Raw genomic sequence first — 23,503 nt, 5'->3', positions numbered from 1 at the left:
GTTACGACCCTCATTTGACTGCGTCACGTGCGTATTTATAGCAATATTGTATCTACCTCTACCTAGGTAGCTCGGACTTGGCAATCTGGCTGCTGCTGCTCATCTCCACTCCCTATGTATAGAATAGACGCGGTTCTTCTTTTGAAAAGTATTCGAGGCCAGCATGGCACCTGTCCACCGTTCAGTACGGCGGGCATGATTCATCATATGCGTGCCTCGAGTTCGTCTCATATTTCGAGCAATGACGCCTATGCTCTGTCAACAATGAGGCTGAGGGTTTGGAAGTCTTGGACCAAAGAGGGAGCATAAACTTTCTCGTCTTCATGCCCTGACCTGGCCGCTGCTAGGGGTTCTCGTGTGGCATTTCTGGGTTGCTGGAGGCTGGAGCACCCTGAAATTGTCTATCTGTGCGGCTGAATATTCATGATTGGTCGAACGAGGGCTGTGGATGGCTCCACGCTCTGCTTCGCCATCGCCATCGCCATGAAATAATTGGCCTGGTCCAAGACCAAACTATGTCTTTGGCTGTGTTGGCGCGGTTGAAAAAGATTTATTTACGCGCGGTGAAGGAAACACAAAATGCCAACCGCTCCACTCCAACGAGGGTTTCGAACACAAATTCGGCCACAATCAGCATTCAGCTGCATTTTCGTCTCAAATCTGGTGGCAAACTGCCATCGTTCTGCGCTCTAACTGGAATTGGGGACGGTATGGCGACTTTGGGCTGGCAATCGTCCGAGCGATGTCGATTCGCCACTGCGTTCCAGCCTCGCCCACCAAGCTGCATGACACGAGCAAAGATTGGCTGCATCTGCAGGCGCCCAAGCCCTCGAGGCTGCACGAGACGTCGAAATGCGTTGACGATGCGTCGATGTCTCTCTTGTCCTCCATACCTATGAACGGATCGTCGTGGACTTTTGCCTAGACCATGGATGATGGATGTGGTCATCTGCAAAGTCTATCGGATTGCGGCACGAATACTGTACTGTAGCAAAAAGCAAAGAAAGGAAAGTCATTTTGGAGAATCGACATCGGAGCGACGGGAGTGCTGAAACTCCCGTGCAGTTCTTCACTGCAGAACGCACGAACGCACAGTAGTACCAAGCACCGCTGGTGCACTGTTCTTCCAAGTTCAATCATGACTCTCCATCTTCTTTGAGCACTCGGTTCATTTATGGCTAAGGGATCCGGTCCGAGGCCATTTCGTATTAGTTTTCGAACGTTGCGGGATGTCTCAATCGGAATCTATCCACAATCATAGGCCGGTCTACTTAGTGCTATCAAACTGACCAGCATATCCTAATACAGGTCCACCGAAGGAACGAATTGAGGATTCCTAGAAACCACGTCCCGCTCCCCTGAGTCCCGCAGCATCCTGAACATGTTTTCTTTATCAAATGTTGAACTGCTGGTCCATGTCCACGGCCTCTTGATTGACCAGTCTGGTCGGGCTTGCGAGATCATTGGGGGACATTGAAACTGTTGATGTTTGTGTCGAGGGGGGATTCTTGCGGGGGACCCTGGGAGTAATCTCGAAGCTAGAATATCCACATGTCAAGCTCCCTTTATGGGGAATATCTTCAGACTTGAAGAAACCGTGTAAACGCTACGGAACATTGTGACAAAACGTAGCAAAATGGGCTCTCAGTCTTACTCTTCTCTAATGCAAACTACTGTAAATGTCCTCTGTAACTTCGCATCCCCCTCTCCTCTTCACGGGTCCATTGTGACGAAACTTGCATGCGGGAAAACGCTTTGGGCACAATATGAATGGAGAAGTTTAATATGATTGACAAGCCTCATAAGACCAGCCCATTCTCCTCTGCTCTCTCTGTCTCTCTCTCCTTCGCAGGCAAGGTTCCTCGCCCCAATTGCACTATGGAGTATCCATCTGAGGACCTCAGAGAGCATACGGCATCGAGGCTCCCCACTTACCGTCATGTTGACCTACAGAAGCTGGACCTTGACCGTGACCCAGCGTTGTCAGAGCGAGCAGAAGTCTTAACGCACGGTGAAAGCAAAGAACAGGCGGGTCCCAGGAACGATATCAAACCACCTCATATGCGAAACAATTCGACCAGCAACATCATCACGACTCATGAAATCCGACCATCGCTGAAGGCATCCCGGCATTTAAGCTTCCCTACAGATCATTCTTCGCAGCCACGACCGGTCAACCTTTTAGCGGACTCGTCTTCGCCTTCCTCTGCGACCAACACACCCGCCGCGAAACTCGCGACCAAAAGGAATGCACAGCCTGTAACGCGAAAGAATCATAATGGAGCCAGTTATCCTCCACTCAGCATGATCACACGTGGATATACACAAGACTCGACTACAACGTCTACAACGAATTGGGTCGCACAACAATCGGCTCTTAGTCCAAAACCTGCCAGCAACAACGAAAAGCCTCCTTCGAGCCCGCCACAACCAGAATCGCAACTTCAACCTCAACCACAACCACCACGATCCATTGCAGACAGCGCATCCGCACGACCTCCCATCAAAGTCGCTCCCATCCGCGGATTCAAATCATCGCGAAAGAGTGCAGAGATGGCCTCGCGCCGTTTCTCGCAGGAGCTGGATAGCACCGTCAGAGTCTACGATCCCCACGAGAATTTACACCGCCGGTCCCGTCAGTCGGAGCAGGATGAGCATAACAGTGATGAAAGTGATCTATTCCTGAGAGCTGCGCGCGAGGAGGAGTTGGCGCAACAAAATAATGTTAATACAAATGGAGATTCTCCAAGTCGGTCGGACAGCAGAAGGGTTAGTTTTCCTGGTCCTACATCCCTTCGTCATATTTCTGCGGTGTACATCCCGAGGTTCCAGATCCATGGTATCAACATTATCACACACTTTCCTTATTTCAGTTTCACATGGGGTTTTAAACTTCATAAGCCATGTCCGACTTGTGGCTTGTCATTTTATTAACACAAATCCTAGTCCCGAATCGGACAACGTCCCTCCAGCTTGCTCTTCAACTCAACTGCTCTCGCTCGCCGTCGAGGATCGGATCAAGATAATTCGAATGGCTTACCTATTATGGCTGGCCAGGAAAGCATCGCACAGGCATTGACCTACCGTCCAGCCGGCAGGGATCGCCCTTCTGCGCTGGAAGATCTTAATAGAACTCGATACGCTGGACAAAACTCACGCTCAACACCGACCACCCCAAGGGCGACTGACAGCAGAGAACGTTCTCCTGAAGAATACGGGGGACGCCGCCCGTCAGTACCAGAAGCCATCTTGCCTCCTCGTGCCTCCTACCGGCAGTCAAATCTGTCATATTCGACACCTCGAATCTACAATTCATCACCACTAGTATCCCGCACAACCGACCTGCATGACACGCCTGAGACACCACGAGGAGCGGAAGGAACAGAATCAACAGTATCGACAACTGCACCGTCGACCGTCTGGGACGAGCTCGATGAACTGAAGTCACGAATACATAGATTGGAATTGACGGGGAAGCTACCACCTACATCTGGCGCTGCTATGTCAAGGGCATCGGCGGATCGACCACCAACGGCGACGACTACCATAACCACCTTATCTTCTTCGCCAAAACGAGGGCGGGGGATTAGCATATCACCAGTCGAACCTCCTGTCGTTGTAGAACAGCCACCTGCTGAAGCTCACCCTCTTTTGCATGCTGCTTTAGCGAAAGCTAAGCCACTTCTTAACGCCGAGATATACAAGACATTAGAAGCTACTGCTTCAGATGCTCTGGCAATCTCGTCAATGATGGGGACCTCGGGCCAACCTGGACCCATTTCAAGCTCTCAATCAACGGTTGGAGGACCAAATGCTGGCGTATCTGACCGACAAGTCCGCCGCAAAGCTGATAGTATGTGTCGAAGTTTGACTGAACTTTGTTTGGCATTGTCCGAAAACAAGAACGAGGCTGCACAAGCTGTTACTAGTCAGGCACTGGAACGACCTAGGACTCGTGACACTGAGGTTCTTCCAAGCATTGAAACGAACAATACTCGTCAGATTGTTAATACCGATCTCAACAGAGTCAAGTCGAGTCCAAGAGCTCTCAGTCGACTAGAAGCACGACGAAGTAGCTTACTTGCTACGAGCGCGTTACCAAGTCCTCGCTATGCTCCATCTGAGGTTGGAACACCAACACAAACGGGACGGCGAACGTCACTATTCCTTAGAACTCGACGTACAGGAACAGAAGAGCCAGAGGAGGACGATACGTTCCGTGCCCCTTCCAGAGCCATTACTGAAGTTGGTCGTCCGAGACAATCGCCTCGAGAATACACATCTCAACAGCCACTTCCTGAACGATCATCTTCTATCACATCTTCTTTGCCCGTCAGAAGACATTATGCTTCGACAAGCTTGACGAATTCACAACCAATGCCGCCAGTGTCAGCCCTTAACAACAGGAGATACCTGGAAAGGTCAACACCAGAACGAGACACCTCGACTGTCATTGGACGACTTGCAGAAGATCGCTCACAGAGAAAGTCATCTATCGGCTCTGGCCTCCCAATTGGACGAACTGGCAGTCTAACCAGAAGAAATCGACAACCTACTAGCAGCGAATTTACTGCTGGCCAGGCTGGTGGCTACCAGTAAGGATTACTAATACGACGTCAGGCCACGCCATACATTGTATTAAATATTGCATTTTGGAGTTCGTCGGATTTGTTTTTTTTGGTCTTTTTGGCAGGAAGGATGGAAGCGTTTTCTCCATTTTCCATTTGACCAAGTATACCATATTTTTTCGCCGACCCGGAATTTCGGAAAAGGGGCATTTCGAGATACCCAAAAGAAAGACACACACACGAACGCACACAGAAACATGAACACGACGACGACGGCATGATCAATGATTTTGATTTGAGGCATTGCATTGCGGAATGATAAATGGAAGAGAAGCCTGGAAAGAAAAGCTGTAATGTACATATGGCTACGACAAGCGGGTTTGTGAATTACTCACAACTTCATATCCTTGTTTTTTGCAGTTACGTTAGTTAGGTTCGCTTGTTCTGTGGTGCGCACCAGGAGATGGATGAAAGTGCGGGTGATGAAATGTATGATATTTTAGTGTGTGTTCTGATTGTGGTGTTTGATTTGCGGTGATCGCTTTGCTTTGGTAAGTGGTATCGTACTGTAATCCATGGTGCTTCCTCAATTACTTTTCCTCAATCTATGTCAAGCGTTGTCTTTTCCCCCTTTCCTTGCTAGGCCGGCTTTCGGTTGTCAGGTCCAAACATCATTTTTGACTTCTTGAAAAAGGTTCCTAAGAGAGTCACTTCACTGAGTCGTAGCGAATCGTTGCTACGATTGGCTTGCATGAGATGTATGTGGAACATGGAGCTGTGATTGAGGGAAGAAGGTGAGTTTTTGGAGTGATGTTTCATATGATAGCACTTAATGTATTTCTGATGCTCTATTCTGGGTTGTCTTTTTGTCTTTGATATGTTTTCCTTTTGCGCTCTCAGGAATATCCCATTGCCCGGGTTTCGAGTTCTTTACCCATGTCCTCAACTTATTCGGGACGTCCAGCGTCCCAAAGATTTGACTATGCTATATCTTCCAGCCCCAAGCTTAAATGTATTGAAGTCGAATTTTATAAGAATATAGCGCTTGAGACTTCAAGATGCTGCTCACCGTTCCCTTCTATTTGAATAGCCTCCATTCCACCTCAAGTCAGTCCCAACTCCGGGCTAATCTCCAGCGACTCACGCGGCCACTCCCCACTCCGCATCACAAACCCCTCGAGCGCCCTCGTCAAGTGCGAAGTCCCCTCCACACCCCTCACCTTCGCCCAATCCAAATTCTCATACTCCTTCCACTCGGCATCGTAAATCGGCCACAGCAGCCACGTCTCAGACATACTCCTGACCAAACCACTTAACTGGAACTTCTCGAGCGCAAAATCGCTGTTTGCTCTCATTTGCTCGAGGAAGTCTTTCCAGGTGGAATCCGAGTCGATCATCTCGGCGTGCGAGATGCTGACGCGTTGCAACGTTGCCGCGTTGGCGGAGAGGAAGGAGAGCAGGTCGGTGGCGCGGATGGCGATAGATCTTAGCGCGAGCGTCTTGAGGTGGCTAGATGAGATGGTTGGGAGGGAGTTGATGTGTGGTCGCTCGACGCAGTCGAAGCTCATTCGGAGTTCTTCTAAGGCTGGATTGACGAGGAGTATATTCTGTATGGTGGCGCCGACGCCTGTTTCTTGGTCTTCTAAGTCTGGATGGATGTTGTTGAGGTCGAAGATAGATAGGTTTAGACTTCTGAGCTCGGTGAGGTATTGGGATAGGCGGAGTCCTGTAGTTGGGGAGAACAGGTTGGAGTTGTAACGGCCGTGGGTAAAATGCTTGATTCTCATTCCAGAGTGTTTCAGTGCCGATAATATAGATGATAGCTGTAGACATTTGGGCACGGGTCTATGATCGTATAATTGGAAATCGTACTCGGCCCAGACTTTCTTCAATAGAGGCTGCTCAAACGGGTTTGGATGGGTGAACTTGATCGTCTCGACCCTAGGTACATTTCGAAAGGCCTCGATCAAGAATGTTTCTCCCTTTTCATTCATGAAACTGTCGTCTTGATCTCTCTGCGCAATGACAGTATCGATTTCATCTAGTGACGCGTTCTCGAACTGATTTGGGACGAAATCCGTCTTCTGGAAACTGGCAACTTGGACATGGCGAGAGCAGAAGATCGTTCGTACCATGGTGGGGTCGTATTCTTTGTCTCTGAATTCCAAGGTATTTATAATCTTGGCTGCCTGTACAGCTGTATTGTGGTTATTTCCAATGTTGATGAGACGTTGGAGATCGGTGGGATAGGACTTGATCACGAATGTATGGAGGAATAGGATGTCGAGGCCAACAACTGCCCACGAAGACGAGACGAGACGGAGAGCTTTGGCGGTCTCAAGGTCTGCATGGTCGAAGATAAGTCTCTTGATCTCGTGGGGAAGAGTGTTCGCCATGTTGATCCTGAAGTGAGCCTTGTCTTTCAGCCTTATTATTCATGCGTAGTTGTCAGACGAAAGGATGCCTAAGTGAATATCTTGATCCGGCATGACTCTTCGTTAAAAATAAGCGAACCTGTTGAACTGCCTACACTAGCCGAACAAAATATATATCTTAACTTCAACCTCAAACTCGACGATATATTTATGCTAAAGATATACACCTCAAGAGCTCAATTGACCGTCCCTCAATTACAGAGAAAGTTGCGACTCTTTCAAAACTCCCCGGCGAGTTCCAGCAAGACTCAGCAAGCCGTTTCCCTTCGAAACTCGAACGTCATGGATGACGACTTTGTGGACAGAGCAGAAGAGCTAGATTTCAGATCCAGAGATGGAGGACTAGGTGGTCGAGGAGGTAGAAATGCAAGAGGAAGAGGCGGTAGGGGTGGAAGAGGAGGTGGGAGAGGTGGAGGAGGCGGCGGCCAGATGAACAGGGAAGTTGCTATATCAAAAGCATTGTCGAAATTGTTAAGACACGCTGCTGAGGAAGCTGGACTAAAGCTTGACGCAGAAGGATATACACCTCTAGATCAAGTGGTAAGCCATTCTACCCCTCATGGCTATTGCACAACTCGCAACACTCCTCCCTTGATACCATCACGTGTCTCACACGTGGGATTTACGAATTGAAGAGTGGTACTGACTCCTTCCTAGCTCAAATGGCAACGTCTACAGTCTCTTCAGCCAACATTCGAAGACATCCGCACTGCAGTAACGGATAACGCCAAGCAACGCTTCTCAATGAAACTAAACCCATCCCTCAATACACCACCCGATCCAGCTTCTGAAAATCCCTCTGACTGGGTAATCCGCGCCAATCAAGGTCACAGCATAGCCATTGACTCTGCAGCTCTTCTCATACCCATCACTATAGAAGCTGGAAATGTCCCAGATATAGTTGTTCATGGTACTTACTACGCATTCTACCAACCAATCCTTGCATCCGGAGGCTTGAAAAAGATGAGCAGAAATCACATACATTTCAGTACCGGGCTACCAGAGGATAAAGGAGGAGTTATAAGCGGAATGAGGAAAGATGCCGAGCTCTTGATCTATATCGATATTCAAAAAAGCTTACAAGATAAAACATTATGGTGGATTAGTGACAATGGTGTTATCCTGACAGAAGGCGACGAGAACGGGCTTGTCCTGACAAAGTATTGGAAGAAGGCTGAGGGTAGGAGACAAGATGTTGGAGTCCTCTGGGAAGATGGAGAGCAAGTTGCAGAGTTGCCGCAAAGTGTGAGGAATCGAAAAGCACCCAACGGCAAGGGACCAAGGGGCAGGAGGGAGAATGAGAAACCTAAAGGAAACGGCGGCAAGGGAAGAGGCAAGCCCATGAAGGAGTTAGATGTTCTTGGCGGAGGGGATGGTTTAGGTACCGAATAATTGTTGAGATGAACCAACCCTTAGGCCATTCCTCACTATCACAACATATGAAGACGCTCAGGGAAAAGAAGCCTCCTAGTAGAATTTAAACCGCAGCATAACTCTATAATGAGCTCTAAATTCTATCAAGTGGCCGCTACAACTTTTCTATGCCTACTTCCCGTACCATCTCATGGTCCCATAGCTTCGTAACCTCATAATTTCGTTACTGTACCGGAATATCATGATATCCCAAGCCCCGAATGAAATTCCAAAATCATAACTCGCTCTCACAGACACAATCACCAAGTGACGGCGTAAATAACAGACGCATCAGGCTTGCACCCCAACCGCAGAAGCACTCGATACCTCAGTTTGTGAACTGGCGGGCGAGCGCTTCCTCTTCTTATCCTCTTCCTCATATTGCTTTAGCCGGTTCGCCTCAATGCCTTTTAAAAAGACAAATACTTGTTTTGCGAGCGCCTCTTTAGCATTTTTCTTCCCAACAACATTTGCGACATTCCCGACTTTGCCTTCATCGCCAAACCGTGGATGGCCAGCGAAATCAGCATAGCCGTCCCATAGAGGACAATTGGGGACAGCAGCAGCAGGTTTCAACACATAAGAAGGAGCTGGAATATTGAGGCGGTAGCACAAGTCTGGAACCTGTGCAGTATATGGTGTACCTTGAAGGTTGGGAGATGTAGATATCGTTGCTGTAGGAGTAGCAGTCCGTTGGAGTACTTGAGGTACTTTGGGGAACTTTATAGTACCATCAGCGGGCATATGATTGTTTGCAATAAGCCAATCAACAGCTTGCTTAGCAGCATATTGTTTTGAAGGTCTCTTGGAAGAGAAGGTGAGGAGTTCTTGGTCTGTTGAATTGGTGCATCCAAACGATGTTGGAAGTCCTTCGATAGTGATTGTACATTGGAATCTGGTAGGTTTTGAGCCAACACTTGTTTCCTCGTACTTGGGGATCCTTTTCCCATTTGCTTGACAGTATTCTGTGCTGATTAGTGACTACGGTCAACCAAAAGAACTATGCAACTCACGGTTCAGAAGGTTAACCCAATTCTCATCAGCCAAAGTCTTCAAAGCTTCTTGCTCGGAAACTAATTCGGAAGGAAGCAGTGTCGGGATGGCAAACGTCACATTACCATCTCCTGGCATATACTTGTTTGCTATCAACCAGTCCACAGCTTTTTTAGACGCATACTGCTTGGCAATCTTTTTGTTGCTGAAAGAAACAAGATGGGATTCTGTCTGGGGATCGCCAGCTCCAAATTCTTCTGAAATTCCCTTTAACGTGGTAATGCATTGGAACCTTGGCAATGGTTGGCTGATAGTGTGTTCCTCGTGTTTGACTTTATGTTGAGGATTTACATCACAATATCCTACAGAATTAGCTTATCATGAATTCGCATGTAGACTGTGAAATTACGTTGCAATAAGCCAACCCAATTCTCATCTCCTAAAGCTTTTCTGGCCTCTTCTTCGACCGCAAACATCTCTGGGCCCAGGCTGGGGATGGAGTTTTTCTGCTTCTTAGTTGGTGGGGGCCCGCTCTCCTTTCGGGACTCCTGAGCTTGTAGTGCATCTCGTTCGATCTGGTCTTGCATCCAGTCGTCCATTGATATGTATTTGACGGGCTCAACTTTGATAACCTGAGCCGGTTGAGGAGGGTGTAGGTCTGTTACGAGCATGTCCATGGCTGGCCCGCTGTTCTCCATTTTCGTTGTCTTGATCGAGACCCTGTCGGACGTTGGTGTATGATGAACGAGTAGTTGTGCAGGTGTTGGTACTTCTACCGTGTGCCCAGATTTTCAGGAAAGGGTGGAAGAGGCAAGGCTGAGAGAATGCAGAAGTGGAAGGTGCGAGGTTGACCCGTCACGTGGATATGCAAACAATCTTGAATGAGAACTGATTTCACAATCTGCAGGTCTCTCAGAGGTTTTTTGAAGGCAAATTACGCTACAAGGGGTATCATTTCGTACCGACTCCATTCAATGCCATGACGATGTCACCCGGAGAACATCCCTTACTCATTCTTCAAAGAAACCTCCATCACTATCTTCCTCGGTCTCGCCCAAATTTGCACTTAAAGTGGCACCAAATGCCTTGTTCTTTTCAAATCCGGTAGACTTATTCTTGGCTTTACCTTCCTTGTTGACGCCCCGTAGACTTCTCCTCTCCCTCCGGTTCATGCCTGTTGTATCCACTAACTCTACTCGTTTTGGTTTAGGAACTTTTCTTTCCAATCGTTTGGAGGTATTGGCAGGTGTATTCGGTGGCCTGTTCCGAAGCCTGTCAAGAGTTCCAAGTTCCATACACTTCTCAACCTCTGCCCACATCTCAGGCTTTGGTCTTGTATCCTCGACCTGTTCGTCCTCATCTTTCGTAACTGTGCCTTTCGGAGGGTAAAGCGAGACATAGGGTAGACTGAGAGGACAGTACTGAGTATAATTCAGATCTACTTCTGCCACGTACATCTGAGTCTTCAATGTCTCAACTTCTTCAGTACTATCTGCTTCAATAAGTCGCTTTCGAAGCCTTTTGAGCAGTCGTGTAGCCTTTTGACGCTCTGCATGGCCATTAGACAAAATTTCATAGAGGTAGATAGATATTGCATACCAAAGAATCGTACCATGTGATACTTCTTGATCATTTTTTGTCTGACCTTCTCTGCTTCCGCCTCTGCTAATTCTTGCTCGTATGTAGCAAGAGCTCTTTCATCCTGGACTCTAACATCTGCAGGGACATTCTCAGATCTTTCTAGCCTTCTGCTCACATCTCTGATCTTCTTCTTGATGGCGTTGACACTCGAAGCATGAAGCTGTTTTCTGGCAGGTTCGGAATTTCGTGGTTTTTTGGCGGGGCGAGGTTTGTTACCGTAGACCTGCGCTTGACGAGATTCGTGCACATCACCTTGCGCTTCTGACTCTTGGTGCTTTCTTTTCGGACCCATTGTGTCGTTGCGAATAATATTTTGTTCGTTTCTTCAAAGAATTTCTTTGGAGCTTTTCACACCACACAATACGTTCTTCTCCTAGCTCTGGCAGAATCGCACAGCACACCGCCCTCGCTTCGCAATTTGCGGCTAACCCAAGATGGAGGATAAACCAGAGGAGTAAGTATCCCTCTTTCTTTACCTTTCGATCTCGCAAACCTCCCATACTCTCGAAGGCGATCGATTGTACTTCGCGATACAATCATCAAACCTGATGAGATCTTTATGCTCAAGCTATCTTGCGCGAATGTCTATGCAGATCTGACAGCGCTGATCTCGAATTCACCTGATTAGATCCACCTCCAAGAGGACTGTCCCCAAATTTGGAAGAGCCATGGATCGCAATGAGGGAATTGTCAGATGGTCCCCGAATGTATCCCGCGATGAGTTCATGGTATTCAATCTCAACAACCGAGTCGCTCATCTCTATGAAGCTACTGGTCATGCTCAACCTGGCCGATTTAGCTTCAAGAAGTCGTCGAAGCACACAGAGATCCCCGCTATCAATACTTATGACTGGTCCCCAACAATTCGGGGATTGGTATCAATCGGTACTGTCCAAGGACACGTCTTCTTGCTAAGAGTAGATGACAACTCAAATGCCACCATCCAACTTCCTTTGAAGCTTCAAAGACCTTGCCAATCTGTGGCTTTCAACACTACCGGCCTTCTTGCTGTTGGTCTTGATCGAGTACGCAATGATTCGTGCTTGCAAGTCTGGGACATCAACGAGAGATTGGCAAAATGGGATTCTACTCAAAGCGGCTGGAACGTACCGTCCATGAATATCGAGCCGAGAAAGAAGCTGGAAGGAAGCACGTCGATTACGAGCATTAGATTCTTCGAAGATCAACCTCAAACTCTAGTATGTGGCGTGAAGAACCAAAGCGTCCGAGTTCATGATCTTAGAGGCGAGTTTCCTCCACAGGCTTTGGAAGAATCCACTTATTGATTTCGTACAGATCCAAACTCCACCGTAATCAATTTTCAGACCAGGTGTAACAACAATATTGCCATCGATTACATGGACTCCAACTACTTCGCTTCTTCAAGTCTAGACCAACCCGGATTGATGGTCTGGGATCGTCGCGTGTCTACCCGTTCTGGTGCATCACCCATGTATCTGGAGTCTTTCGATCAAGATGAGATTCCTTGGGGTGCTGTACTGAAGCTAGACCGAGCCATTCAGGTCGACAAAGACGTGTTTATCAAACAGCTTAGATACTCACGCGAACAACGGGGCGCTCTTGGTGTTCTTTCCACAGCCGGTCAACTACAAGTTCTGCAAACTAAGAAAGAATTCATTGAGCCAGGCTCTCCTGATGAGGTAGCTGGAAGCCCCGAGTTACTTGAAGTTAGGAAGTCGTATGTTTTGGAATATCCGTATTTCGATCCTGATCATAAGAGAAAGCAAGAGCATCGGATTGTCTCCTTCGATTGGCTCAATGTTGGGACTACAGACCTGCCGCCTCGTGTGGTAGCTCTGAGGGCCACTGGCGATTTTGAGATCTTGCAAATGCCAGCAACGACGGCCATGCAACTCTCGCAACTCATTCCTTGGCAACCTCCTCACCGCTGTAAGTTTCTTTGTCATTGCCGACATCTCGTGATGTCTTCTGCTAATATATTATCAGTGGGTGACCCGTACTTGACTCTTCTAAACTTCTCGGACCCGAAGGAACGCGAAAAGATGCTTGGACCGCTGTATGCCACTGCTGCCAAGGCTGAGGTGCCAGTATTTGGACCCGATGGTTACAGTTCTCTAGCAACCAAACGCATGCTCAATACTGCTATCAAAAAAGCCTTGGAGTCAGGAGGAGATCCGGTGATTGATGAGCTTGCCCCGGTGGAGTCCAGTAATCAGACCGTCGAACAGCAAGCCCCGCTTATCGAGTCGATGGAAGACAGTTTCTCTCAATTGCGCGTCGACAAAGGTGTTGACAAGAAGGCTTCACAAAGTCAAGAAATCCCAAATGATTCGAAAATCTCAAAAGCCTATTCTAGCAGAGAGTTGCATGACAAATCCCACTATGCGACACTCGCCCCTCTTCCTGCAGACAAAGATACCCATGATAAGCTGGACCACGTTATGCTGCAACGGGCCGTTGATGGCTATCTGTTTGACTGCGCGAAGAACCAAGCTATAGTTAAGGGTGATCCTTGGCTCCAAGATGTCTGGGGTTGGATCGCACAAGCCGAAGACGCCGCTAAGGACGGTGGAATGATCTCAATGCCGCTCGATCTCAGCTACATGGGCGTGTTCACCATATGGACCAATTCACTTGGTGAGAAATCTAGCTCTCGACTGATCGATAATACCGTCATCCCGGATTCGTCTCAATTGGAGCATCTGATCGGAGCAATCAACAAACTCGCAAATCGTCCAGATTTCACAAGTACCAAGACTGCAAAGCCCCGTCATCGACAGCTTTGTCTAGCAATCTGCGGTCAACTGAAGCATTCTGAAGATTTCGCAGATGACCTAAAGGCATTGCAACTGGATGGGATGTATACGAAGGCCGCTGCTTGGGCTTTGTTCGAGGGGCATTTGAACCGTGCCGTTGAAATCTTGAAGAACGGCGGTACCGATCTTCTGTTTGCAGCTATGGCCCTGGATATCAAGCTCAAGAGTAATGCTTCGCTCGATCTGGACAATACTGGATGGAAGAAAGCTTTGGAAAGCCACCCACAGATGGCCGAGGACCCCTATCTCCGCGCTATCTATCGCTACATGACGACCGGAAGCTGGGAGGCCGTTGCAGATGAGAAGTCTCTTCCACTTCGCGATCGAGTATGGGTTGCTCTGCGCAACTTTGACGACGACAAACTTACGTACTGGCTATCGAGGGAGATGGAAGAGGCCGTTCGGTTTGGGGACATTGAAGGCATTGTTCTTGCCGGCATTACCGATCCAATGGCCAACATTCTCCAGAAGTATATCGTGAAATTCATGGACTATCAAACCCCGACATTGATCATGTCCTTCTGCCACCCCCGATATATTGACGATGACCGCTGCGCGGCCTGGCGAAACGCGTACCGAGACTACCTCAACCGCCATAAGCTCTTCATTCTCCGAGTCAAATACGACCAACAAACTGCCAAGAAGAGCCGTAATCGGGAAGGATCTCATGTCATCAAGCCTCCACCCCGCCAGGTCACCATCCGCTGTCTCAACTGTGACATGAACGCCGCCAACGACCTCTCTGCCGCCGGCCAAGGATCTGCTTCCGTCCCTGCCTCAGCAACAGCAGATATCCGCAACCCCCTAGCGGCATCAGGAGTCAATGCCGGACTGTGCTGCCCAAAGTGCGGTTCCCACCTCCCCCGCTGCGCCGTCTGCATGGAGATCGTGGGCGTCCCGCGCTCTGATCGTCCGGAGCAGAGCTCGGATCCTGCGGTACGTCGTATGGCCAACTTCCCAAGCTTCTGTCTGAAGTGCAAGCATGTGACCCACATGGATCACTCGATTGCTTGGTTCGAGAGGCACAATGAGTGTCCGACTCCGGAGTGTAAGTGTCAGTGCAATGCTGGAGGGAGCAGAATCAGAGACTGAGGGGGAGGAGGGCGTATTCTCGTTTTTCTTTTTCGGCGTTGTTTTCAAATCTCCTGCATAGCGAGGGACAATATGAGCAGCATTGAAGGCGTTGGAGGAGATACCCTTGTGTACTGTAGATTAGAACGAATAAATGCCAAATTCAGAAGCAATTCATCAACTTAAATGTCTATAATAGTCAGAGAACATACGCGCTCGTTAAGTCCCACAATCGTCTTGGAAACTATGTAAAGTATTTTCATCAAATTTGCGGGGTATTGTCCGTAGTAGCCAGAGAACATCCACCTTTCTAAAGTCCTTAATTTAAATTTCTTTCTTTAATATAGTACATTGTCCGTGATATGTAGAGTAAATTTGCTTTTATTATGTCCTTTTCTCAACTCAATTATTCTGGATATTATTCTAAGTTACAAAGCTACAAAGAATTTAAGAGCCATATTGTTTGTAATACACTAAGAACATAAGCCTCTGTTAAGTGCTCTCTTCGACTCAATCATTATGAGAAATTATTTGAAATATTCAAAAATTTATGGGATGTTGTCTGTCACGGTCGGAGAACATTTGCTCTTGTAAAGTCCTTGATTTAAAGACCTTTATTGAAATTGTCTGTAATATTCAGAGTACATATGCCTTCGTTAAATCTTTTTCTCAGCTTATTTATACTAGGAAAATACAAGCGCTGTAATATTGAGACAACATATGCCTTCCTTAAGTCCTCTCCTTAACTTCATCATTTTGAGAAGTCATTGTAGGGAAGAGAGCTACCAGAAAATCAAATAGATGCAGTGACGAAATATTTTTCATTCCTTCTATCACTGATATCGTTCTCTCATTCTCTATCTAGCAGCAAGAAACCGCCAACCCATCCACCCATTCGTCCAGCTAGCCATGACAACCCAAACGCTAAAGCCACCACCAAACCGGCTCACAATGCCTTGCTTGTTTGACACGAAGATCGTGGTATAATCCCAATGATGAATAAACGCCTTTCCCAAATGCACCACTTTCCATCCCATATCACCATCAACCTCTCTGCTTCAAGAACCCCTGTAGATACCCCGCGAGCCCTTTCCTATCCGTGGAAATCGTCATGGATTTGATGAAATCGGTGCCATCGAATCCCATCGAGGGGAAGAACACTTGCTGCAGATGTTGGAGGAACATTTGTCCAGTCTTGGTGTAGATCGTTTGTTCCAAGCCCGCGATCTCGTTGAGGACTTGCTTTGCTTGGGCGTCTGTTGCCGGGCGGAAGCTCGGCTCTTTTAGGACTTCCCAGCAGATTGGGTGGAATCTCTCGATTAAGAAACGGTCGAAGCCTGGGAATGCTGGTGATGGAGGAAGTGTAGAGGAAGTTGCTTGCGGTCCGAGAGTTGCAATGTTTGGCCCACCCCAGAGGTCTGCCATTCGTGTGATGACAGAAAATGCAAGTCTGCTAGCACCGAGACTTCCGTGGCCATTTGTGACATTTCGTGCTAGGCCAGTTACCGACTCTATCAAGGACTCGAAGAAGCCTTGGTTCACCTCGCTGACTAGAACCGCACCCAGCTCATTGTTTAGGATGATCTGAATAAATGTAAGATATTCTCGGCGGAGCTCAGCAAGCTGAATCTCGTCGTCGGTCCCAGTAATCGGCTCTGCTAAGCCTGCAAAGACTCTCTGCAAAAGAGGTGTGAGGAGCGAATCTAAGACCACGTAGATCTCTTTCTTGAAGCCGAAGACAACTGCATCCAATAAACGTAGGAACATAGCCATCTCGTCTTTAGAAGAGCTCTCTGAGAGCAATCCATCAATCCACTGAGGAAGAAGTGGAAGCATGCCTATTCCCAAAACTCCCATCATTCTAGAGAATGCAGCTCTTGCCGCTGTCCGAACATCGAAAGAGCTCTTCAAAGCTTCAAGAGCAATCAAGATCGCCTCTGCTGCACGACTAAATTCTTCGGAGATCTCTTTGCGAGGAGCGTTACCTGCTGTTGCGGCATTTCCAGGAGTCCAATCCGAGAATCCATGAGCCAACGTGCCAAGAGCCATGATGACATGATGGACTTGCAAGACAGCTTGTTCATCACCAGCCTTAGCTCGCGGTAAACTCTTCTGAATTTCCAAGAACAGAGGCTCCATGATAGTTCGGACATAGAGGATTTGTGTCTCGACAGGAGTAGTAGAAGTTGATGAAATACTTCCAATAGCTTCAAATAGATACAACTGGCCATTGAATGTAGCATCCGCAGAGTGATCGCTTTCATCAGAAGACATATCTTCATTTGCGACATAGGCGTCTGGTTGTTCGGCCTGGATGGAAAGAAGATCACTGATTGAACGGATTACAGTCTCAGCAACATTGCCGACATGAGCTCGAAGATGTTTGGCGAATCGGTGGAACAGATACCAAGAGCGTGTTCGCACTCTGATGTGGTTGTGGTGCACAAGACGAACGAAATGTTCTAGGACTTGTGGAATATACCGAGTTTCGGTCTCGAAGAAGGAGTTGTAACGGACGCAGATTTCCATGTACTGGAGTTGAATGGCAGGGTGAGCAAAAGATGCAATGCCTTGCACGAATTAGCAGTTGCTCCCCATGAAGTCGTTGTTCTCTTACCAGACTCAACCATCTTCGACATCATAGTGATCAATCGCCCAGCTGCCACACTAGAAGGTGCGCTCTTGGCAAAAAGACCACCATTAGGAACCGTAAGCTCGCCAAACAAATACATCTCGTGCAAAGCTAAATCCAAATCGCGCCAGTCCATCTGCCCACCCTGCTGATCGAGCCTCTGGAAGGTATTTCCCACAACATTGCTGAGAGTTTCGATGTACAAGTTCTCATCCACAGCAGCTACACTCTTCTGTAGAACCTGTAACCTCTTCCGTAGTTCTTGGAATTCTGCCTCATCAGTTTGTTCGTCCTCGTTGCCCCACGAAGACGTCTCATCATATCTCATCTTCTGAATTATGGCATTGAGTATGGGTGGTAACATAGCAGAGTATTGTGGTGGAAGTGGCTGTACTCTGCGTAGGAATGTAAGAAGATCGGTGAGGGACGGGATGACCGTAGAGCAAATTTCGTCGTACTCATCTGAGAAGAAGCGAAGGAGGAGGGGTAAGAAGGATTGAATGAGTTGCTCGGCTTGTGCTCGAGTTTGTGTATCCACCGAGTTATCCTCAAGGACTTTGACGATGGCAAAGATCACATTGTTGATCAACTTAGCAGTAGACTCAGCAAGATCCGTGTCATATTCTGACGTGGTGCGTAGTTCGTTGAGAGATGGGGTGGCAACAAGCTGTGTGATGACTTCTCCTAAGTTCAGAAACACAATCATGCCGATCTTGTCAGAGGCCTTCATCTTCTTGGCCACAATCTCTGTGAAAGTGTCGATTGCTGCATCTTTGATTCGGTCCTGTCTGTCCACAGTGCTTGACCTGCCCACAAGCTGGAACAAAATGTTCAAGAAGTCTTGGTTCACAACTAAGGAGATGTCGATCCAGCTGATCCATTTGCCAACGTTCTTCAAGCACATTGCTACCGCAATATCGTCCCGGTCGGTCCACTGTGTCAAGATTTCCTGCCAAGACGAAGCTATCTTCTGGACATCCCGAGCTCTCAGAAGATCCTTCAACTCCGTATTGCGCTTAGTCTCTTCATTTGATCGACTGACAAGGACATCGGCAATCTCATCGTGTATAGAAGACAGAATCCGTAGGTACAGAACCGTGCCCAGAAGATTATCCCTTGCTCCGCTATTCTGAATACTGGTCAGCGCCAGAAAATCGTCGATGAAGGTCTCCCAACCCTGCTTATAGGAAGCCATGAAGAGGAACGTGAGAGTCTGCGTGAGCTTGTTCTGGAGGTGAGGAGCGTCCATCTGATCCCTACTGCCCGAGCCATAGATCCGCCTAACATACTCCAGCAGAGTTTCCTTGACATGGCTCAAGCTTTGGTTGTCTAGTTGCTGCGTTTGAATAGCATTGTTGACCACATCCAAACACACCAGTCGAACGACATCAGAGCACTTGGGATTTCTTGTAAAGAGGGAAATGCAAGCTTGCTGACCAGACGGATCAGAGCGTAACTGGTTCAGGAACTCGAAGGCTTGAGCTTTGAGGCTTTGGTCGGAGGCAGGGTTCCATGCTATTTCGATTGCATTCTCGACCTGACAAGTAGCAGACCGTCAGCATGTCTGCTTGAATTGCAAGAGCTGGTGGGGCATGTGTCTACAGAAAAGACTACCCCACCATGCCCGCCATTTATCCCACCGTGACAAACTTACCTGGGTGTCCATGATGGTCCACTTGCAGGAAACAAGATCAAAGAGTGCTGACAACTTCGGCAGACAGCGGTTGTGCAGCTATGGTAGTGGCAGAAACTGGTATTGCTGCATATATCATGCTCTGAAGGGGTCCGCTATCGAGTCATATTTTTTAGGCGGTCGGGAACGAAGGCTTTGTACTTGTGGACTATGGGTTCAGGATCACAGTGCAGTGAATGGATCTGGTTGTCTTGACTGATGCGAGTTTGGAGGTGAACGGCTGTTGTAAATTTTATTTAGGCTCTGATGCTGTTGCAGTCTGTATTTTAATTTCGTCAGGCACGCTCGACATACGCCCCTCACCTCACAGCCTTTCCGCTAGCGCTGTCGCGTGCCGCCAGCCTCCTTTTCCTTGACACCTGGGATATTCGATGTATCACATTGCCTGCTTTGATGTGACGATTTCTTCATTGTATAATCTCACGAGGAACAAAGTTCTGTCTACATGACTTTTATTGTTCATTCAATACAGCCCCTCCACCAAGGTGATGAATATGAGCAGGAAATCAAAAGTGCTAGGTGAAGAGCCATGGAACGCCGGCAATGAGATCGATCTATCCCACCCATCTATGAAGCGCCAACCTGTCACGTAAATACAGACAAGCTCTGATGCTCATGAAAACTCCGACACCCATGATGGTCAATATCACCAAAAGGTCAAATGGAACGAAGACAGCTGCCAGTAAGAACCCTGCTCCCATCCTCCGCAACCATGGTAGGTTAGCATCTGAGATATGAGCTTTCGAGGAACGGTCATCCTGGCTGAGGTTCCCATTTTCCTTGTGCTGGTTTGGTTCGTATTCATCTTCTGATTGTTGTCATTGAAAGGAGAAACCTCCAGGAAACCCTTGTGGAGCACCTCTCCGCGCTCCGCCTGGCATACCCCCTCCAAAGCTGTGGAAGTTTCCACCGCCTCGGCCACCTCCTCCCATCTGGGCACCGAACATCTGCATCAGAATCTCCGGATCAATGCTCATACCACCTCCCATTCCACCTCCGCCAAATCCTTCCATCGGGTCCATAAGATCCTCACCACTATCATACCGTGCACGCTTCCTGTAAATTCATTAGCACTATTCGAGACTGTTCTTATAGATTCAAACTTACTCGGGATCACTTAGCGTCTCGTAAGCCTCACCAACGTCCTTGAATATCTCGGCTGCATCTTCATTGTCCAGATTCTTATCTGGGTGGTGAATGATAGCTGCCTTTCTGTAAGCCTTCTTGATGGCGTTCTCATCTGCATCCTTATCGATTCCAAGAATCTTGTAATAGTCCTTTCGTTTGCTTTTCTTCAGCTCCAATTCAGCCTTTCGTACTTCCTTGACGATGCTAGCATCTGATGGATCTTGCTCTTGCAACTCCTTCAGCTCACGAACTGCTGCCTCCCAATCACCCGACTGTCCCAACGCAGTAGCTTTGGTCTTCTTGGCTTTTGTGTAGGTAGGATCCAGAGATATGGCCTTCTCACAATCAGAAACCGCACCCTTGTAATCTTTGAGCTGAACACGACACAGTGCTCGGTTCTGCAGCAGCTTTGAGTTCGTGCCCTTGTTCAGAGGATCAACTTCAAGGGCTTCAGAGTACTTGTCGATTGCTGCCTGGAATCGTCCAGCCTTGTATTCAGTATTACCGTCAGCTTTCATTCGATCCAACTTCTGGACCATCCTCAAGTACTTGACGGCATCCTTGTAATCCGGGTCGCAGTTGAGGGCTTGTCTAAAATGCTGAATTGCTTTTTCGTTTTCTCCTTGCGCGTAAAGTGCTCTACCTCGTAATACTAAAGCCTCAGGATCTTGGTTGTTGTTCCGTAGCAGAGACATGGCAATATTCTGTGCGTCTCCCAAAGCATTAACATTACCCATCTTCAGGTAGGCCTCTCCTCTCATTAACTGCCACTTTCGTGGCTTTTGGGCTCCGAGACCGAGCAATTTCTCGGCCTGGTCCAGTGCATGTAACGCCATTGATCCAGTTGTGCCGTTCCGCAGAGCATCTTCGGCTACTTGGACATGTTGCAGCATGGCTTTAGCAGGAGCAATATCCTTCGCAGATGCAGGCGGTTGAATACGAGCATAGGTGTCCAGGGCATCTTGGGGACGGCCTAAGCTTGTGTATATGCGAGCAAGTCGGAGTAAGATCTTGGGATTCTGAGGATCGAGTTCGTCTGCTCGAGTGCAGTCATCTAATGCATTGATATATTGACCATTGGATATGTAAGCTGCTGCTCGATTACTGAGATATGTGGCTGAAGTAGGTTGTGCTTCGACAGCTATGAATCAAGTTAGTCAGTATTTGCAAAGTATTTCGAAGTGTCCTTGCCTTTTGTATACTCCTCGATTGCCTTCTTGTATTCCTTTGCTTTATAAAACTTATTGCCGGCGGCCTTGAAGGCTTCAGCCTCATCCACCGCAGGACCAGGTGCCGGTGTAGGACTGGTAGGGGTCGACTTGTGCGGTGGGGGCGTTGGTCCCTCTTGTTCCTTCTCCTTTGGCCCATTTGCAGGACCATTCGTGCCGTTTGTTTTCGGTGTTGGGGTCTCGAAGGTTGGTGGTAGATTTGGCTGTGTTGGGGGTGAGGTCGGTGCAGCCACCGGACCTTCAGTATCAACATCCATACGGTCTGGGTCAGACATGCTGGAGAGCGCAGAGAGCCGCCGCAGCTGGTCTGGTGGAAGGTTGAGAGGGTGAGAATTCGGGTCGTAGGGATGACGGGGTGAGTGCGGGACAGATTTTTGAAAACTGCGGCTGCTCCTGGCGGCAGATCCTTGCCCAGGCCTAATATTTTCTTCCTTGGCTGCTGCTCTGGCGGATTTCGAGGAGGACGAGGAGACGGATTTCTTGGGGGGCGAGCGCGATCGTGAGGAGGTGGATTCTTCGTCGCTGTTCGAAGGCTTCTTAGGAGGTTTTTTGGGTGACTTGGAGAAGATGTGCATTTGAAATAGCTCCCGCAGGTCTAAAAAGTGGTGGTGGTGCTTGGTGCGGTGCTTTGGTCGTGTGTGTAGTAGGCAAGTAACCGGTCCGCTGTAGTGGAGGATGGATGAAGTATGGTTGGCTCAATCCATGCACCCGGAAACTGAGCTATCCTACTGCCTGTGCTATCTCTATCTCTATCTCCTAGGACAAAGAGATTTCGATGAGTCGTATTATTTATGCGTGGACGGCGAGAAGCCGAACTTTAAATCCAAAGACCGACGGGGAAGTGCAGGGAGGTTGTGTGCGGGAGAAAAGTGAGTGAGTGAGAAATGTGAGAATGACAGAGAGGCAGAGAGGAGAGAAAGAGAGCCTGATGCAGAGAGGATCGTTGCTGCTGCGGGCGTCAATAAATTTCGAAGCTTTCCAATCGTTTCTTCTGCTTCAGCGAGCTCGCTCACTGGGGAGATTCTGCCTGGCCTACCGGACATGGGCTGCTGGTGGGGGACGTGCGCTGCTGGCCACAAAATTATTATCGGAGTTGCAGACCCTTTTCTTTCCTTCTCGAGATTCTGGAAGCTTCTAAAGTTGTATAAAAATTTGAGAAGCATCCGAGACACACCGGTGAACATTGTACAGTACATCGTGGACGAAAGGTGACAACGTCATTTGGGTGCATCAAGCATTTCATGGACATTGTAGAGCGTGCATTCTCAATCTCCCATCCAATAACAACTGCTCTTCTTTAAAAAGTATCCCCTTCTCATTACCAACCTAATATTCACTCCGTAATACATCATGTGATGCAATTGATTACCTAGCCATCAACAAAAGCAAGCCTATCGTTCAGCCTTGCCATTTAAAACCACTGCAGCAGGATAGACCGTGCAGAATCCGCTACCGCAGAAGTGGTCTGATGCATGACGATAAACGCGGCAGCTTTTAACTCATTATAAAGCTACAGGTGAGTTGTGATGTCCAAGATGTCAGATTCGATTGTTGTGGTTGATGAGATATATCAAACGGGGTACTATTCTTCCTATATACCCGATGTGCAGCTTATTTCCAAAGTAAGATCTTACTTTTTCCCCTTTTCTAGATAATTGCAGAAAAGAGAGACTGGCACAAACAAACCGATGATTCCACACATGTTCAAGAGAGCCAGAAACTCTCTCTGTTTTTCGCCTTGACACGAAGCAATGTTATGCTTCGTCCCAGCCTCTTTCCTTTCCAGTCGACCAACGAAAGCATCCCAAGATCATCAAACAAGTCTGATTCTAGGCGATTGGGCAATGACCCCAAATAACGAAGCAATTGATTGGAAGCCGTTGGCATAGATACAAAGAAAAG

General features: G+C 48.1%; 8 protein-coding genes across 8 annotated transcripts; 3 read left to right on the top strand and 5 right to left on the bottom strand.

The window, feature by feature from the left end:
- Positions 1-1,878: 1,878 nt before the first annotated feature.
- LY89DRAFT_729845 (uncharacterized protein) lies at positions 1,879-4,599 on the top strand (the record flags this gene model as incomplete). The annotated part of the gene is made up of 2 exons (XM_018219414.1): positions 1,879-2,769; positions 2,947-4,599. 2 exons carry the CDS (start codon positions 1,879-1,881, stop codon positions 4,597-4,599), a joined length of 2,544 nt encoding a protein of 847 aa, XP_018075397.1.
- Positions 4,600-5,409: 810 nt separating this feature from the next.
- LY89DRAFT_681667 (uncharacterized protein) lies at positions 5,410-7,020 on the bottom strand. The gene has a single exon (XM_018214346.1). It carries the CDS (start codon positions 6,962-6,964, stop codon positions 5,672-5,674), a length of 1,293 nt encoding a protein of 430 aa, XP_018075396.1. The 5' UTR covers positions 6,965-7,020; the 3' UTR covers positions 5,410-5,671.
- Positions 7,021-7,432: 412 nt separating this feature from the next.
- Positions 7,433-8,395, top strand: LY89DRAFT_577171 (uncharacterized protein; the record flags this gene model as incomplete). The annotated part of the gene is made up of 2 exons (XM_018208874.1): positions 7,433-7,543; positions 7,661-8,395. 2 exons carry the CDS (start codon positions 7,433-7,435, stop codon positions 8,393-8,395), a joined length of 846 nt encoding a protein of 281 aa, XP_018075395.1.
- Positions 8,396-8,467: 72 nt separating this feature from the next.
- On the bottom strand, positions 8,468-10,202 carry LY89DRAFT_715327 (uncharacterized protein). Its single transcript, XM_018218196.1, has 3 exons — positions 9,819-10,202; positions 9,430-9,771; positions 8,468-9,381 (listed from the first exon to the last, which is right to left on the bottom strand). Exons 1-3 carry the CDS (start codon positions 10,105-10,107, stop codon positions 8,708-8,710), a joined length of 1,305 nt encoding a protein of 434 aa, XP_018075394.1. The 5' UTR covers positions 10,108-10,202; the 3' UTR covers positions 8,468-8,707.
- Positions 10,203-10,306: 104 nt separating this feature from the next.
- LY89DRAFT_778665 (uncharacterized protein) lies at positions 10,307-11,374 on the bottom strand. Its single transcript, XM_018222227.1, has 2 exons — positions 11,009-11,374; positions 10,307-10,958 (listed from the first exon to the last, which is right to left on the bottom strand). Exons 1-2 carry the CDS (start codon positions 11,340-11,342, stop codon positions 10,420-10,422), a joined length of 873 nt encoding a protein of 290 aa, XP_018075393.1. The 5' UTR covers positions 11,343-11,374; the 3' UTR covers positions 10,307-10,419.
- A 153-nt stretch (positions 11,375-11,527) lies between these two features.
- LY89DRAFT_704976 (uncharacterized protein) lies at positions 11,528-15,089 on the top strand. Its single transcript, XM_018217417.1, has 3 exons — positions 11,528-12,295; positions 12,347-12,961; positions 13,019-15,089. Exons 1-3 carry the CDS (start codon positions 11,719-11,721, stop codon positions 14,938-14,940), a joined length of 3,114 nt encoding a protein of 1,037 aa, XP_018075392.1. The 5' UTR covers positions 11,528-11,718; the 3' UTR covers positions 14,941-15,089.
- A 498-nt stretch (positions 15,090-15,587) lies between these two features.
- Positions 15,588-19,496, bottom strand: LY89DRAFT_638819 (Exportin-T). Its single transcript, XM_018211595.1, has 3 exons — positions 19,206-19,496; positions 17,537-19,088; positions 15,588-17,489 (listed from the first exon to the last, which is right to left on the bottom strand). The coding sequence occupies exons 1-3, from the start codon at positions 19,215-19,217 to the stop codon at positions 15,964-15,966; spliced, it is 3,090 nt and encodes a 1,029-aa protein (XP_018075391.1). The 5' UTR covers positions 19,218-19,496; the 3' UTR covers positions 15,588-15,963.
- A 702-nt stretch (positions 19,497-20,198) lies between these two features.
- On the bottom strand, positions 20,199-22,281 carry LY89DRAFT_423576 (TPR-like protein). Its single transcript, XM_018207424.1, has 2 exons — positions 21,564-22,281; positions 20,199-21,513 (listed from the first exon to the last, which is right to left on the bottom strand). Exons 1-2 carry the CDS (start codon positions 22,174-22,176, stop codon positions 20,348-20,350), a joined length of 1,779 nt encoding a protein of 592 aa, XP_018075390.1. The 5' UTR covers positions 22,177-22,281; the 3' UTR covers positions 20,199-20,347.
- Positions 22,282-23,503: the final 1,222 nt, after the last annotated feature.

This window comes from Mollisia scopiformis (assembly GCF_001500285.1).
Source record: "Mollisia scopiformis unplaced genomic scaffold LY89scaffold_5, whole genome shotgun sequence".
In the NCBI taxonomy this organism is placed as follows: domain Eukaryota; kingdom Fungi; phylum Ascomycota; class Leotiomycetes; order Helotiales; family Mollisiaceae; genus Mollisia; species Mollisia scopiformis.
The sequence above is the reverse complement of the archived record's forward strand: the minus strand, read 5'-3'. Positions and strand labels throughout refer to the sequence as shown.